The sequence below is a fragment of the Amblyomma americanum genome, chromosome 8 (assembly GCF_052857255.1).
Source record: "Amblyomma americanum isolate KBUSLIRL-KWMA chromosome 8, ASM5285725v1, whole genome shotgun sequence".
Classification (NCBI taxonomy): Eukaryota; Metazoa; Arthropoda; class Arachnida; order Ixodida; family Ixodidae; genus Amblyomma; species Amblyomma americanum.
The window spans coordinates 87,555,354-87,572,798 of NC_135504.1; the positions used below are offsets into that span (position 1 = coordinate 87,555,354).

Consider the following 17,445-nt stretch of genomic DNA (forward strand, 5'->3'; position numbering starts at 1 on the left):
GGCGAAATTCTAGAGGCCCTTGTACTGTGCGATGTCAGTGCACGCTAGAGAAGTAGTAGTAAGTTCTTTATTATTAAAATAATAATATAAAGGAAGGAAAAGATTTTTGCTAGCCCCGGAATCTGCCATCGATACTGAAGCACCTGAGCTGGGGCAGCGGAAATAAAGGATAGCAGGCAGAATGCAGACATGAAATGAAAGAGGTGAGGGGACAGGAATAGAGGGGAGGGGAAGAGGTAATATATACAAACTATTTACACAATGAGAAATGTGTCCAGGTTGTGCGCGTGATTAGTTCATGTTGGAGGAATTTAAACGCGCACAGCACTGTGTTGGTTACAACTGGAGTGGGGCGTCCAGTTATTAATCGTTCAAGGTAGAAGTCGCGGAGCGTTCAGTCACTGCGTGTAACTATACCTGACGGAGAACAGACGGGACGTCAAGCCCGTGTGTTCGAGGAATGCACAGAGGCTCACCAAGGTTCGCTCACGAGTGCGCGCACTGCCCTGCGGCCACAATAGCGTCTTGAGGGAGTCTGGTAGTATGCCCAGCGCCCTATAGGCCGCAAGCATATAGGATAGGGCGTTAGAGATCCCCAGGTGGTCGAAATTTCAGGAGCCTTCAACTACGGCGTCCCTCATAGTCTGAGTCGGTTTTGGACATTACACACCAATAAACGATCATTTGTTTCTTGTTTTAAATGAGCAACATGCAAAAGAATAATTCTGACTTACTTTGCCTATCGTCTAAGTTGTATGGCAGTAAAGATGGTTAAGAAATTAGGAAATATCAGCGGAAATTACCGTGCGTTCGGTGAGCGTCCGAACGCAAGTGGCACCGCGCGTGCTCGAAAAATGTGTCACGGCAGCAGCGCAATTGATGCTGCTTGAACACGACATCAGAGATTCTCTGATTCTTTCAACACTAGCATCCTAGCGCTATTCAAATGTACAGTGCAATCAGAGAGACTCATGATCGAAAATCGTATGGCGCAAAGTAATGCCAAGTCGACGCAGAATCAAGCTCTACAACATTCATTGTCGCGTGCGGGCGCTGGATGGTGAAATTCGCGTGAGCCGTAGGTTCATAATTTCTAGCTGCGTCGTCATTGCGCATAGTGATTCAATTTTATTTTGTGCCACTATAAAGCGGCTTGTTTGATGCCACGGGTGCCGTCGGGCTGCACCCTGATTTGTGCGAACGCTGCAGGTGCAATAAATCTAGCGCGGACAGGGCCGCATTGGAAGAAGACGTGTAGGTACACCTCCAGCTCATAACGACGTCTTGGTAGCTGTACCAAGGCCTTGTATCTAGCAGGTGCTGCTATGATCCTAGCGTATAGGTGAAGGCGGAGGGGGAGCCATAATTCTATATCACGTTGGCTCAGAACGCTGGCCGCAGATCCGCTGCACAGCAAGACATAGCAAGATCACAGATCTCATGGTCTAAACTTGCTACATTCGTACTAAATTGAGGCATACCGATGTAGACGCAAACATTGAGCACTGCATGCTGCTGAGGCTGTCACCGTAATTCGTGTTAGAATTTATAATCATTCTTTGAACTCTGCCATGTTCTTTGCGTCTCCCGAAAAAAAAGCGCTTTGTGATGGTGCGTGACCAATGAGAGTCTCTGAGATGTCTGTAGGTCTCACTGCTTTGAGTCGTACGAGAGATGCGTTGCGACCATCGATTTGGAGCAAACACACTCGAAGGAAAAGTATTAAGACAACACACAAAAGAGCGTCCTTTTGCCAGCTGTTTTACGCACCGCTACATTTTGTTTGACGTTCATGTCCGCCGTGGAGATTCGAGCGATGTATTGCACAAAAACAAACAAAACAATTCAACTTGCTCTCCGTCTACTTGTGATTTTGGTGCCTGTTGACACTGCCCAAAATTTCCGAAGGACGTTTTTTACTCTTTAAGAAAGAAAATAAATAAAATAATGATATTGGGTGCAGCATAGCCAAGACCTCTAGGACTTGTTGTACAGACACTGGAGCCAGCCAAAGGAAGCCCGGCTCAAGAGTGTTCTGCGTTAGGAGGAAATTGCTGTGTTGCGTTAAAAAAATTATTGGTTATCAGCAAATGAAAGACAGGGTAAGTCTCGCGTCTCAGTGGCCACCTCAACAACGCCGCGAGGGAAGGGAAGATGGGAGTCATTGAGAGAAAGAGGTGCCGTAGTCTAGAGAGGGCTCCGGAATAATTTCGACCACCTGGGGATCGTTAATGTGCATTTACATAGCGCGGTCGGGTTCGAGCCCGACCGCGGCGGCTGCGTTTTTATGGAGGAAAAACGCTAAGGCGCCCGTGTGCTGTGCGATGTCAGTGCATGTTAAAGATCCCCAGGTGGTCGAAATTATTCCGGAGCCCTCCACTACGGCACCTCCTTCTTCCCTTCTTCTTTCACTCCCTCCCTTGTCTCTTCCCTTACGGCGCGGTTCAGGTGTACAACGATATATGAGACAGGTACTGCGCCAATTCCTTTCCCCCAAAACCAATTATTATTCATAGCCCAGCACACGGGTGCCCTATCCGCTTCACCTCCATCGAAACGCGGCCACCGCGTTCGCTGTGTTGGGTACGTGGCAGGCAACACGGAGCCCTGCATTGGCTCTTGCCCTCTAGGTGGCGCCAGCAGGCAATCACGTGATGGCCAGACTAGCGATCACGTGCACAGAGGTTATAAAAGGGAAGCGAGCAGGATGAGTGTGCTGACGTGTGCAAGGAAGAGTGAGCTGCACCGCAACTGTCGCTGCGCCTCGCAGTAGCAGCCATTATTCGCGAAGCGTTCGAAGAGTCTCGGAAGCCTTCGCCTTTGGGTAGAGCAGATTGGACTCAGCAGCGGGTGGTGCTTTTCGTTGGCGACGCGAGGCCCCTTCGGCATCAACCCATGCATCCTTCTCAAGATGTTCGAGATAGCGGGCGCGGTCGTCCACCACGAGGAAGCTCCACCTCCGGTAAGTGTTCCAAGAGGTCTTCGCTAGGTTTGCCATTGTCCAGCGCTCAATGGCATTGACGAGATTTCGGCGACAGACTACTGCAACTTTCTGCAGTATTCGCATCAGGAAAAGAGAAAGCGGTCTGTGTGTGCGTATAACGCCATTCGGCTGCCATCTCGTCGCTGCTGTGGGGACGTTGGGTGGGAGCGGCGGTATGACGTCTTCACGAGCGTCTTAGCCGTAGCATCTTTCCGCTATTTTGACTGGACTCCTCTTGTGATTTCAGTGTCACCGAATCCATCCAGTCTTCTCTCCTCAACCAGCGCAAGCGATATTTGTCGATCGCCGCTGGCAGACGCCACGTCATCACCCTCTGGAATGAAGCGGAGCTTTGGCGTCCCTCGTCTCCGTAAGCCTCCGCAAGGAACAAGAGCGTCTTGGACTTCCTTCAGCGTAGGATCCGAGGTTCCTGGTGGATTTTTCTCGCGTTCCATGGTGAGTGGGATGCCTTGACTTGTCGACAGACTGCAGACGTTTTCGAACTTCCATTTAGAAACGCCTCCGAGACGATCGCGTTCGCACTGTTTCGTGTTAGTATTTTATGGAAGGTAAAGAATGCTATCTCATATCCTGCGCAGTATTCTTGCACCGACGCCGCATGTTTTGTAGTTCGTTGTATCTTGCGTGCCTCCTTGATTTATGCTCTTTTTGGAGCCTTCCTCGACTGTTAGCTACCGGAGCCAAACGCAACGAGCGCCTCCCCGTCTGGGTCACGCCGGGCACACACGGTTACGTTATGCTGTGAATGGCAAATACTGAGTTGTGTTTGTTCATTCTGTCTCTGGTTCGATCGCTACCTCCTGTTTATTCCAGTCAGTGTGGCACCGCCTGGGTAGACCTGTAACAATACCGATGGCGACGAAGCGTTGACCCGCCTTAGTGGCTCAGCGGTTAGAGCGGTCAGTGACTGGGTTGAAGGTCCCGGCTGCTATCTCTGCTCTGGCGACCGCGTTTTGAATCCAAAAGGCGTCCGTCTCTGGCCTAATCCCCTTCGACTACGGCGTCCGTCGTATCCCATGTGGTATTCTTTGGCGTCTTACGTCCCAAAGCGACTCAAGATTATGAAGGATGCCGTAATGGAGGGCGCCGGATGATTTCGACCACATGGGGTTCTTTAACGTGCACTGACATCACACAGTACACGGGTCTCTTCTAGTACGTATTTCTCCGCCATCAAAATGTGACCGCCGCGGCCGCGATCGAACCCGCGTATATCGGGTCATCAGCCGAGCACCATAACCACTGAGTCACGTGTGTCGGTTCGGGATGTTAATGAAATTGCAGACTGCTCATTGCTTGGTATTTTCTTGAGCACTACATTACCGACCCAGCGAATCTTAACCTCTGATAACGTAGCGCCGGAAACAGACATGAATAAAGAAGCGATCGTTGGGCCGATACTTATGCTCCATTTTCAATGCGAAAGCTGCAAAATTGCAATTTTTTTCATGCCTTAGCGCTGACAACAATGCGGCAGACACGCGGCACTGTAGCAATAGGCCGCAGCGTTCACTGGGTGACTAACCTGTCGCTATCAACCATTAATTTAACGGCCACCTGGCAGGGCGGGGGCGCTGCCTATCGAGTGTTCGGCATGCATTCAACGTTACAGATGCTAAGCCGCGTCTATACTTGCCCGATACACCACAACTTTCGCTGTCTAGCCAGTTTGAGCTGTAATTAAACCGTACCAGTTTTTCCGCACAGCGCGGTTGAGGTGCCCACTGCCAAAGTTGAGTTATGCGCCTTTCCCGTCGTCAAGTCGAGTGGAGGGTCTAGACCAATACAAGCAACGTGGTCAAAACTGCAAATGAGGCATGGCTGGAAAGTAGACTAATTTGCTTCAAGTAACCTTGCCCTGGACTACGCCAGGAAGGACTGAAAGGGGCAGTCGAAAATGCAGAACGCACTGAATCAGGCATGCGTCTCTGGTTGTGCCAACGCTTGCAAGACCCGTCCTGAACTCTACCCTGAAGCAAAGTTATTGGCCGCGGCAGTCGCTTGTCAACCTTCGCGTTTTTTTAAAGCGAAAGCCTTACTAGGCCCATTACGACAAAAGCCGGCGGCGTGTATCATGTGTGGGATAGCGTATTTGTGTGTACTCTCACAGGGTACAGAAAAATCCCAGCGATGGCAAGAAAGAGGGTGACGACATCAAGCGGCCGTAGGACACACAAAACCGCGCGCCGCAATTATACACAATCATATCCGTCTTATATAACCGCCACCGGCTGACCTCAATGTTGTGCTGGTATTGCCGACTACATTCGTACCAAAAAATGTGAGGAATCTTTCGTCTTGCAGCGTTCTCTTGGTGTCCTGCTATTTTTTTCTCTTGGCATATAGCCTACATGTTCTAGTCAAGTTTGAAGCTAGCTTGCGAGAATGATTCGAACCTATCCTAAAAGGCTCGGTTCAGCTGTGCACCGAGAGCGAGAGAGTTGAAAATTGTGGCTCAGCCATTCATATTACAGCGTTGCGGGTGGTGTAATACGGTTTCTCGTACCATATTGCATTCGCCTCAGGTTGGAGGCTAATCCGCGACAGGTGTTCGAACCACTCGGATCTTTGTGGATTGAGTATTCGGAGGCGCGTCTCCATTTCATTGCTCAGTGCGTAACCTGTGTGGACGTCGAACGCTCACGACTCCCTATTGCTTTACCTCTTCAGCCGTGTTTGAGGTGTCCACCGAGAGGCGAGAGAGTTAGTGCGCAATTTCCTTTCTTCAAAACCAATTTTAACAGTAAAAATGTGAGGCAACCGCCCGTCGTACACCGCTGCGGGTGGTGTCATACGGTTGCTCGTTCGCTTCTTATGTTGAAGGATTGTTCGCGAGAGGAAGAAGGCCGAGTAGGCACGTGAGCGTAGAGACGCCCAACCGGACAGTGGCCTGTGAAACGTGAAGACGGGTCCCCAGCTTCAGACCTCCAGGCCGTTAATGCCAGCCAGCTTTCACTGATTACTGGGCTAGGCCGGTAAGCTTAAGTCTACTATTTTCTCTATTTGGTATATTTTCTTCCATAACTTTAAATCGTCCGCGTCTACTGGCAGAGGCGAGTGGCAGTGGGGTCGTTGCGTGAATTAGTCGAAAGACGAAAGGAAAAAGAAGCAAAATAGAGTTGATAAGAAGCTGGAATTGGTGTAGTACTGTCACTGTTTTTTACTGCTATTTTCAGGTGTAATGTTCACATTTAAAGAGGCAAAATTAGGCGTTTGCATTTTGGTGTTTATCTAGTACTTGTGGCTCACAGCGGGCCTGGGACATGTCCCCAAAACATTCCTGTGTATGTTAGAGTGCTAGGTCACAAGGCGAACAATCCCGGCCTTGATGTATTTGTAGCTGTGAGCATAAAGGGTTTGGTGAAAATTGTTTTGTGGAAAGAAAATGGCGCAGTAACTCTCTCGCATCTCGGTGAACACCTCAAGAGCGCCATAAGTGATAAAGGAGGGACTGAAAGGAAGAAAGAGGTGCTAATAATTTCCACCACCTGGGGACACTGACATAGCACAGCGCACCGGCGCCTATTGCGGCTGTCGCGGTCGGGTTCGAACCCGGCTCAATAGCCGAACCCCTTCTAATCACATGGGAGCCACCAGGTCGGGCATTCAGCAGTGCAAGACTGAATAGGGAAATAAGCGCCGTAGTGGTGTATGAATTTCGACTACCTGGCTTCATTTAACGTGCACTGACATCGTAATGCACGTGAGCTTCTTTAGAGCGCTTGCTATTCCTGGCACGCTACCTGGTTTCGCGACGCCCTGATCACGTGACCACGTGTGCCGCTGTGCGCACAAGGACAAAGAACAGCCGGGGAAGAGGAAATTCGCGCATCATATCCTGACCAACAGGGTGGGACGTCACTATACCTCGCAGTGAAATGCAGGTGTCGACGGCGAAACAGTCGTATATGGCGGCTTCATGTTAGTCTGTCTGTCTGTTGTTGTTGCCAGGAAGAAAGAAAAGGAAAGTGCACAGGCCTGCTCACTGGCTCAAGCCGAGACACAATCGCTACCACGTGCATATAGTAGGGGAGTTGAAATATGGCCTGCTGCGCGGCGGGCCGACGCGGTTGGGGAGGCGAGCCTTGTGTAGAGACCCTATGTGCCGCCGTGGGGAGTTCAGTCGCGGCGAGAACGCTGTTATTGAACAGAAAGAACGACGTCGTGCAGACAACTTTTCTAGGGACGCGACAGTCAAGCGATACGCAACAGTTGAGAAACGCGCTGCGTTTGGTTCCCGGCAAAGAGAATTCATTGCCAGGTCGTCCGTCACCTCATTCTTTTCTTGCAGCTTCACCGCAGTGCACGCGCATTGCTCGTCAAGCGGCACGCTCTGCTGTCGACTAAACAGTCTTTGTTGACAAGCGACGCAGTAAGTGTGACCGCAGGCAACCCTTTTGATTGACTCTGCTCTTGACGTTCGGATTTCCACGTTCATGAATTTCATACCGTGGGTTGCAAGCGCCTAAGAATCCGGCTACGTTCCGGAACCCGCGCAAAATCTCAACGAAGACGTATCAGCCGGCTGAACGCTATCTCGCGGAAGCGCGTAAACCATTTATGCTAAATTAGCGGCACATGTTATCTTTTTGCTTCACCTTTGTCATGAGTGCCTAACTTCGATGTATTGCCCAGGAGATGCAATACCATTAGTTTTTGCATTATTCGCAGCAGACAGAACTTCGGGACGATCGATCGGTTGCCCCGTGTCCTGTCACGGACAAGCAGACGACGCGGGCAGGAGCGCCATCACCGCCTTTCAAGTCGTCCGGTTTTCATCGGCTTGCCGTCAAGTAACAACGCCTTCGAATTCGGGGCAGCAAAGCACGTAAGTAGTTTATGTGCTATGAGTAATTCCATTTGTTTATTATGTCTCCATGTTACCTAGCTGGCTTCAAGCACGGTGTTCAAAAAAGCGAAAAGAAAAATAATCTTGCATTGAACCCCGGAAAAGTTTTTTCCTGCAGCATGAAAAAAATTGCGTATGGCCACATGTTGCTTGAGCACATGTGAGATACCCCGCTATAGCTGCCCTTACAAAAAATTTGTAACAGTCCAAAGACTGTCCATAGACTTCTATAAAGTCTATATAGAGACTCTCTACAGACACCCTACACACTAAACACGAATGACAACGAGATGGCAGGTTTATCCGTGTTCGTCCGCTTTAAAACACTGCATCGCCAGACGAGAACACCGGTAAAACGGTGCACACGATATCATAAACACCGAAGCAACACCAGCTAGAACGGACGGTGTGTTAACGAGGTCCGCAATCGTTCATCAGCCGTCTCTAACGGAGTGGTTGTCGCCATTCGGAACTTTCCGAACGGCGTAGAAAAAAACCGTACGGCAACTGAAAAGGAGCGAGGTCGAATTCCTGCTGCTGCTCAAAAAAACGCGCCAGTGGAACTATGTACTTTTATCTGTTTCGCTTAGTTCCGGAACGAAGCAGCAAGTTTTGGTTTCGGTCAAGATGCCATCGACAGTAGGCGCTAGGCCTAGCAGCGCGAGCGGGGCCGTCCAACACCCTCTAAATACTTTCTTCAGGCCTCTCCAGGCCCTCCTTTCCACACGCGCTACGTCACGCCAAGTGTCCGGTCAGGCTGCTCACCAAGCGCGGCTCCGCTCCGCTCGGTTGTCTCCCTCGATGTGCTCGCGCTTGCCCGGGCAAGCACAGACACGAACGCAGTCTTGCAGTGAGCGTCTAGCTGCTGCTTGAGTCTTTCAGCCTGGCGTTGGGTGCATTTCCGTTCGCTCCTCGCACGGCTGTGTCTGTTTCGTGTGGCCGTTTCTTGTGTGGCGTGCGTACCTGTGCTAGCGCACGAATGGGAAACTGATTGCCTGCCGTGTAGCGAGTGCAACTTCGTGAAACATGGGCCGGTGCTGTGTTCCCGGGTGCCGCGGGAACTACCAGAATGGTCCCAAAGTACGTGTTTATTGCTTCCCAAGAGACGAAGTACGAAGAAAAGCCTGGTTGCGAGCCATTCCACGGAAGGATTTCACACCTACAGAGCATTCGAGGGTAAGACTCTGAAATATTGCTTAATAGGCGCTGGTAATTATCTTAGTTGTGAGCTGTCGCTCCCGGAAAGGCATGCTGTCTTTGTAGGCAATGATATCACTTCTTACACTTATGTATGAATTGTCCAGGAAGCATTTAGTTCTGTGGATGTGCATAAGGCTTGTGTAAAAGCTGTGTAAATATGTAAAAGCTGTTCACTATTCAGACTCTTTTTACTTAGTGTTTTAGGCAATGGAGAGTCATGGCGAATGGCCTTGCTTCATTTTCTCGTGCAGGTGTGTGAACTGCACTTCCACGCAGGCGACTTCATTACGACGTTGTCACACCAAGATGAACTGACAGGGAAAATAATAGAGGTGAAGCGTGACAGGCTACAGTTGAAGATTGATGCTGCGCCTTCTGTTTTTCCAAACTGCCCAAAATACTTGTCCTCAACGCCTGGACGGAGTGAATCGCCAGAGACGAAAAAAGCAAGAAGGGAAAACGCTGCTTTGCAGGAGGCTATGAGGAAGTCACTTCAGTCTAATGAGCTTGAACAGAAAAGAAACAAAGTTTCATCTTACGAGGAGTTCAAATCTAAGTTGCCTGGAATCTGCAACACGAAATTCTGGACCGTTTCTGTCGATGAGCAGTGCGTTAGGTTCCTTCTCATCGAGAATGATCCTTCACCTAATGTGAAATGCGCCTTGGTAGTTCTCCCTGATCTGTCACTTTCTGTTTTCTTGAATGGAGTGAAGCTTCTGTCGCTTCCTTCAGGCAGGATTCTGCCAGCTCAAGTATGCGACACCTCCAGCCTGTCCTTGCTGCTAGAAGAACTCGAGATAGGCTTGCATAATATACCTGAGGTGACGAAAGAGTCGAAACATACTAAAGTATTGCAGTTTGTCGGTTCACTGCTTGCAGACCTCATTGAGGACAGTGATACGACGAAAGAACAGTCTTCTTTGCTGAAATTTCTGGTTGAGCAGATAGAGCTTCTCCTCGCGAAACAGCATGTGTATAGCGCAGAGCTGCTGGTATTCGCCAGTATTTTGAATTCAATTTCTCCTCACGCATATCACTTCACAAGAGCTGCATCAAGAATCATTCTGCCCCATCCTTCCACACTGCGCCGTGTTTGCTCAAATTACAAAGCTGACCCTCTTGTGGAGCAAAATCAACCGCACTGTCTCTCCTACATCCGAGAACGAGTCAAATCAATGAAAGACCACGAGAAGACAGTGACCCTGATGATCGATGAGATCCACATAAAACCATACTTCGACTACAAAGGGGGCACAATAGTAGGATCGTCGGTTCATTCAACGGAACCAGCAACAACAGCCCATGTGTTCATGGTACAATCACTCCTTTCTGCAAACAAGGACGTCATTCACATATTACCTGTGAGCAAACTGAGCGCAGAAATTTTGCACGAGCATGCTAAGAACATAATCATTAATGTTGAGAAAATGGGGCTCAAAATTATCGCTGTGATAACGGACAACAATGCTCTGAACCGCAAGATGATGTCGTTATTTGCTACAAGTCCTCAGGTGAGCATTGTCTATCCCCATCCAGCCGATAACGCTCGCCCTCTTTTCTACGTGGTCGATCCTGTGCATCTCTTGAAGTGCATTAGGAACAATTGGATTAACCAGAAAAACCCTGGAACATGCCTCTATTTCCCTGAAATGGACTTGAGTGGAGCAATGCCCGAAGGGCCTCCTCGTATGAAAGCTGCTTCTTTCGCAGCTGTGCGGCAGCTTTATTCTTCAGAGAAGACGTCGCTTGTGAAGGCTGCTTACAGACTGAACGCAAAAGCCGTGAATCCAACCTCAATGGAGCGGCAAAATGTAAAGCTCGCTCTCGACGTCATTAATCAGTTTGTTTCAAATGCCCTCAGGACACATGGTTCCGCGTTCAAGATTCCTCAAGCTGAGTCGACTGCTCTTTTCATTGACGTTATCCTCACATGGTGGCAAATAGTCAATGTTAAGACCCCTTGCAAAGGCCAGAGGCTAAGGGACAGCATGCAAGACCCTGTAAGGTCTGTTGATGACACACAGTTAGCTTTCCTGAGCGGCGTTGTGGACTGGTTGGACGCTTGGGCAAGAATAAACATCACCAGTGGCTCGCTGACGAAAGAGACTCACAGTGCTTTGCGACTGACATGCTATTCTCTGGTAGAACTCTCGCGCTACTGCTTAGAAGAACTTCACTTCAAGTACGTACTGCTGGGCAAATTTCAGACGGATGCGCTAGAAGACCGGTTCGGCCGTTACCGCCAGCTGGCAGGATCACAGTACCACATTTCCGTGCGTCAGCTCTACGAATGTGAGAAGAAGCTTCGTCTTCAAAAACTTTTGACATTTCCACGCGAGGAAACAGAGTTTGAAGACGTAAGTGAGGATCTTGTCCCATGCAACTTTTCTGTGGCTGTCAGCGACGACGATATTACACACGCCCACTCTGACATGGATGCTATTGTCTACATTGCAGGATACGCTGCTCATGCTGCTTTAAAGAAGCTTTCATGTTCTGCTTGCTTCAGCACATTGGTGATTGAAAATCGAGAGATCGAAGCGGAAAATACTGCCATGATAGCTAACCTGTCGAGAGGAGGGCTGAAGTTTCCCCAGCCATGCACAGTTCACATGGTACTGATGACTAAACTAGTTGCAGAGAAGTTGTCTTTTGGAGCAACCGCGGAAGATTTTCTCTCCTGTAGAAATCAACGTGGTGTCGTGATTTCACAGACGATTTCCCTCCTGGACGAACACGACATTGAGACATGTGAAAATGGCCACACTGCACAAACTCTCCTGCGCTTGGTAGTACGCGTTGCAACCAACGTTGTTCTAAACAACTTTTGCAAACTAAGAAATGATGCCATACAAGACAATGCGCAGCAGAAGGCCGCAGCCCGGAAAGCAGCAACGCTTAAGAAGAAGTAAGTTTTATTCCCAAGCAATAAAAATGCTTTGCGCACACTTCATTGCTGGTGTCTCGTCGTTTTTTATTGTAAGGGTCAGATTAGCTGTACAAATACTCAACAGCGCAACATTATTGTGAGTGTCATTATTGCTGTGTGTGAAAGCTTTAAGCAAAACACAATACAGAATAAAACTAACACAATGCGCAGTAGACGGTGTTTTTTTTTTCAATGTTCACGAACTTCTACTTTAACAACTAGATATACGCATGTGCGGTCTGTGCGGATGGATTTTACCGCACGGCAGACATCATGTACGTGATAGAACCTAATAATTAGATGATTAATTGAAATTAACTAATCAATTTTTTATTATAATGACCAATAATGCGAAATTGGCGGCCGTATGCTAAATTGTTTATTATAAAAAACTGTATTAGCAGCTCGAACTTTCTTGACAATAAGGTGTTCTGCAATAAAAAAAATATATAAAGCAGATAAAATGATAGCCTAAGGCGCGCACAAACTAGCGAATTTCTTTTCTGCAGCAACGACAAAAATGAAAATGAAGGAATCACTTATAAGGCAGCTACGTACGGCAGTACCCGAATAGTGCAGACGGGCGCGGCGCGCTGAAATCGCGGAGCGCGGGGCCTGCACGGTCCCTTGGCGTGACGTCACGCGGCCGGTGGAGAGGCCTTAGCATTGAGAGGGTGTTGGGCCGTCTCGGATTGCGTCGCAGAATCCGCCTTTTTCATTTTCCTGTGCTGCCACCTCGCGTACAACGCTGGAAGTTCACTGGTAGGGTACTGCGCGCCCAACCCGGCCGGACTGAGTGCCGCTGCGGAGCACGTTTTGTTGGAATCTGTCAACGATGGCGTGTCCTGGGCAGCACCTGGTACCTGGAGGACTTCTAGGGTTGACTGATGGCTGGGTGCGAAGTCCGAGGCAGGCTGCAGTGCCCACCGAAGAGCAAATTCTTCAGTATCTCCGATCATCCGGCATGCGATGCGAACACCAGCTGAGCAAGGGCCGCCGCTTCAGAGATGAAGGCTACATTCGGAACACAGTGTTCAATGAAATATCCCCGATCAGTGAGGTTGGCGTTTTCCGCTGTATATGCCTGCCATTCATGAAAGGTGAATACTACATCGTGCACGCCGTAGTACAGAAAACGACTGGGGACAGCAGTTTTCACAAGCAATCGTTGTGCTCAAGCTCTGCAGAATAGCTACACGAGGTATAAAAGCACAAGCGTACTCGCAACAAAGCAGCTCTGCTAGAATTTCACTATTTTCCCACAACACACCGCTGCATAGGTTAAGCAAGCATGCGCGTCCATGAAGACGAGCGCGAGAGGCGCACATTAATCCATTCCGGCGATACCATGCAGAGCTCTTCATCATGGATATGATTCGAACACACGCATAACGCACCTTCTTCTTCTGCCTCTTAATACATGGCACATACCCGCATGGGGGGATTGGCCAGGGTGTAGTGGCATAAACAAGGAAATTTCCATAGGAGATTATGACAAAATTTTAGCACCATGCGTGAATGCTCTCGTAGCTTCTTTTTCGTTGCCCGCTCCATCGCGCGTTGAAAGCGGCTCACAGCACCTGCCCATTTGGCCTTCTTGCTTGAGAAAGCAAAAAGCGCCGGAACGAAGTCTGGGTGCCGCGGTGACATTTGAGGCCTTCCTGCCCATGAATAAAACTTCGTGATAGGCTGCACACGCATTTAACCACAGTACCTCGTCCGTACCTGTCACGAAGTGATTCCCGCACAGTCGACATGCTCGACGGTGCCCAAGGGCGGCCACGATCGTCGAGCCGGCGAACTGCTTTTATCCACGCTTCGCGTCGAAGGCTGTCCCGGGAAGCGCTCGGAAAGCGAAAAAATCCGAGTTTGCTTCCCTTTACACATTGGGCATTGCAGGCGTATGCAACACATTTCGTAGGTATCGCCAAATGCGTCGCGCTGAACGTCCGACGGCTGCAGCAACGCACCCCGCGTAAGAAGCCGGTTTGTTTACACTTCCACGGCCGGTCTCGAGTGGAGCGCGCGACCCTTCCAATATGTTTCGCGACACCGCCGCCAGGGGATAGGCGCATGCGCAGTCGCGTCGTGAAAAAGGCGGATTGAGCGCGGCGGGTTGTCTGGAGCCTCTCTTGGAACGGATATCGTGAGCGGCGACTGTGCGTTTGCCGCTGCTGCTTTTCGATGCGTGACGGAGAAAGGAAAGATGGATGTTTAACCGAGTTCACCGAAGTGGATATCGTAAGCGACGGCTGAGCTTGCCCTTCGCTCTGGTTTGCGAATTGTGAATTGTGGTTTGTGAATTGTGAGCGAATTGAGACAAGCGCTGGCTTTGCCGCGCCCTTGGCCAGCGGGAGAGAAATTTCTACCTCGACACTGCTGCCCGGAAGGATATTTTTGAATCCCTGCCGTCTCACATCCGTCTCGCCGTCATGGTAAGTGATTTTGCGTCTTAAATATCGTTGTACGATAAAGACGTGAGCAGGCTTGTGTGGAGCGCTGAAGCACTGTGCTGCGGAATGGAGCAAAACATTAGCGCAGTTTTATTAACGACGGGCTGCCAGCGTATGGGTTGTTTTATATGACTATGCGCCAGCGCTTGAGCACCTGCATTGTCGGTCAATCCCACTGCCTGCGTTATAAGTTCGCCTTCATTCCGCAAAGCACCGCACGAGCGCTCTGTATTACAAGTCTGCTTGCATCTGCACTGAAGTACACCTTGCAAGCAGCTGTATGTTTTCGGCATTGTTATTTTAGTGCTCTCCGAAGCATTTGTGTCATTTTAGTTTGGATATGTGCAGCATTTTTGGCCACTCTTAATTTCATGCATGTTCGCAGAACGAGGTATGCGGCATCGCTGTTAACATAAAAAAAATCAGGTCGCTTTTTCTAAAATGCCATGGTTCCCCACAAGAAACATAATTTTGCTTATCGTGCGCGTCGCAGCAAATTTATGAATGTGCTCAAAGCTTCTGAAGTGCATACTTGTATTCTGCCGTCATAGATTCGGCCGCCACATTCGGAATTCAATTCTGATCATTTGTTGCTTTCAGTCAATGGCGCAATCTCTTTGTGAAAGCGAGAAAGCAACGGTTGTCAGTTCATGCCTTATGTTCTGCGGTTCGTTGCGGCATAACTTCGATGGGTGCAGTATAAACGTACTGTCACTATTTGTGAAAATATAATGGCTGCTTTAATTTCAAAGCATCACATACTTCATTGCCTTAATCACCTATCATTATTGGAGTCAGTAATTCGAACGACATACATTTTATTCATAATGATTTGTTTGGTATCAAACCTTACTGGACATTGTTCTATACAGGTTCTAATCTATGAAGAACTCCAAGGTTGCATCAGTTTAATCTACAAGCAGTACCAAACAGTTCAGAGTTAAGTCACGAAGGAAGATGCCCCAGGCCTGCAACACTTGTAGGTATTTTTGTGCAAATTATTGGTGGACATAGGCAGGAACTGAAATTTTTGTACGAAAATAGCAGCTCAGTATTTATCTGACCATCTGATGACTACCTTTTAGGCACAGAATTTACTCAAATTTAGTCAATGATGTCACGAGCCTTAGTGGGTTTTGTGATTATTTATTTTAGAATGGGGCGGGCACAAAGCCCTGGTGTTTCGTTAAGAGGCGGGATGCAAACAGTGACTGTAAGGAGCTGCTGACCCCCAAGGGATTTTCGTTAAAATTCAGGCATAGTTACTTGTGCAATTAAAAAAAGACAATAGTAGGATTAAGGAGCCAGTGTAACTGCTGCATCTATGCTCAGTTCTGAAAACAGAGTAATTTCATGACTAAAGCAGATACAGCGTACTGACACGCTGCTATTTTGGGATTTGCATTGCTACTGTCTCATTTTCACGCGTGTTCACTACCATTCTTTTCAGCTAACCAATAATCCAATGTTGAGACGGTTGTGGTTTCTTCAGACTTGAACGAAATTATGGAGAGGCAATCATAATTATTTGCTTTTGTGACTGTGGTTTTTTCATTTTATTGACAAATGGTAATGAGGTCTGGTTAGGGTGCAGCTATTTTTTATTTTCAGTTGTAAAAGAGAGTTTTGTGTTTTCTTCGATGGCATCAAATCATTGTGGAGTGCTACTTCTCAAGTAGCACTCCACAATTGGGTTGAGCATGGTTTTTCTATGTAAAATTTCTCACTTTGAGGAGGGGAGACCACCCCCTCATGAATTCATCCCTACGATAGTGTAGTCATAATGTGCATTATACTAAAATGCGACAGTATTTTTTGCACTCCTACAAGTGTTAGAAATGTCAGTAACATTTCGTTTTTAATTTTGCAGGACCAAGCACTTACAACATGCCTCCTCACCTATCAAGGTGCAGTTTTCCTGTTCATTGGCCATCACCCTGTAGTGAAAACCTCATTGCTTCAGTAGGGATTCTGCTGTTTGCAGCCTTCTGGGTGTTCCGTTTGGAAAATCTAAAGAAGGCACTCTGTCTACTGACCTTTCTTGAGAGTGCTTTTAGATATTTGGCTTAAAATCAACCACACTTCGATGGTTTTGAGCTCATCAGTTTTTAAAAACCACTTCGTCTTTCCTTCACAGCTGCCTCTTCTATCTGCCTGTACGTTTTACATGTCTAGTTTTTTAGTACTGTTTGGGATACTGGTAGAACAAACTGTGCTGCTATAACTTATCAATGTTAACATGATACAGTTGGCCAGAGCAAAGAAAAAAGAAAACAATATCAGCATGAATCTGTGAGAAAACTGATGTATAGCCTTTGTCAAAAAGTACAAAGCCAAATGGTTTGGCTTCTAGCCGTGTAATAAGGCCTCTGAGCATCCATGGATGTCCAACATTCACGGTGGTCAGGGCAAGATTTTCTGTACCTTCAAGAGATCTGGAATGCTAGTGATGCACAACAAGGCTCAGAAGCGAATTCCTTGGGCTCTAAACTTCGACAAATGCTGTACTCGCATTATGTGACAGCATGGAAAGACATGACAAACAGGAACAGCAACATTTTGTTGATTCTAAGAATCATCACCCCACTCGTTTCTTGTCCCTGCATGGGCTAGTCATGGTTTTTATTTTTTTGCATCTAGCTCAGACAGCTTCCTGGGAGCACTGTCAGCATTTTGTAATATTTTTTGTTTTTTTAATAGACGTCCCGATCCGCCACATGACACATTTGCTAGCATTTATACATATCCCTTAATTAGAAAAAAATAATGGTGATAATGGATTTGGTGAACAATTAAGTTTTCAAGCAAATATGTGCTTAGACACAGGTCTTCAGAAATTCCATTACTTATTTAACCACAAAGTTACTAACTAGTCCTTAGTCTGATCAGTTGCCATGGGAACTTTTCTAGAATTTTTCCTCACTTCGTCCTAAAGTGAAGGTGATGAATGCCTTTCTCGCGATCAAAGAGGATGCCTGTGTCCTGAGTGCTTTGACCTTAGCCCATGTGT

General features: G+C 48.0%; 1 protein-coding gene across 1 annotated transcript; it reads left to right on the top strand.

Annotated features, from left to right (window-relative positions):
- Nucleotides 1-2,878: 2,878 nt before the first annotated feature.
- On the top strand, nt 2,879-7,826 carry LOC144100514 (uncharacterized). Its single transcript, XM_077633445.1, has 3 exons — nt 2,879-2,962; nt 3,231-3,439; nt 7,676-7,826. The coding sequence occupies exons 1-3, from the start codon at nt 2,896-2,898 to the stop codon at nt 7,799-7,801; spliced, it is 402 nt and encodes a 133-aa protein (XP_077489571.1). The 5' UTR covers nt 2,879-2,895; the 3' UTR covers nt 7,802-7,826.
- Nucleotides 7,827-17,445: the final 9,619 nt, after the last annotated feature.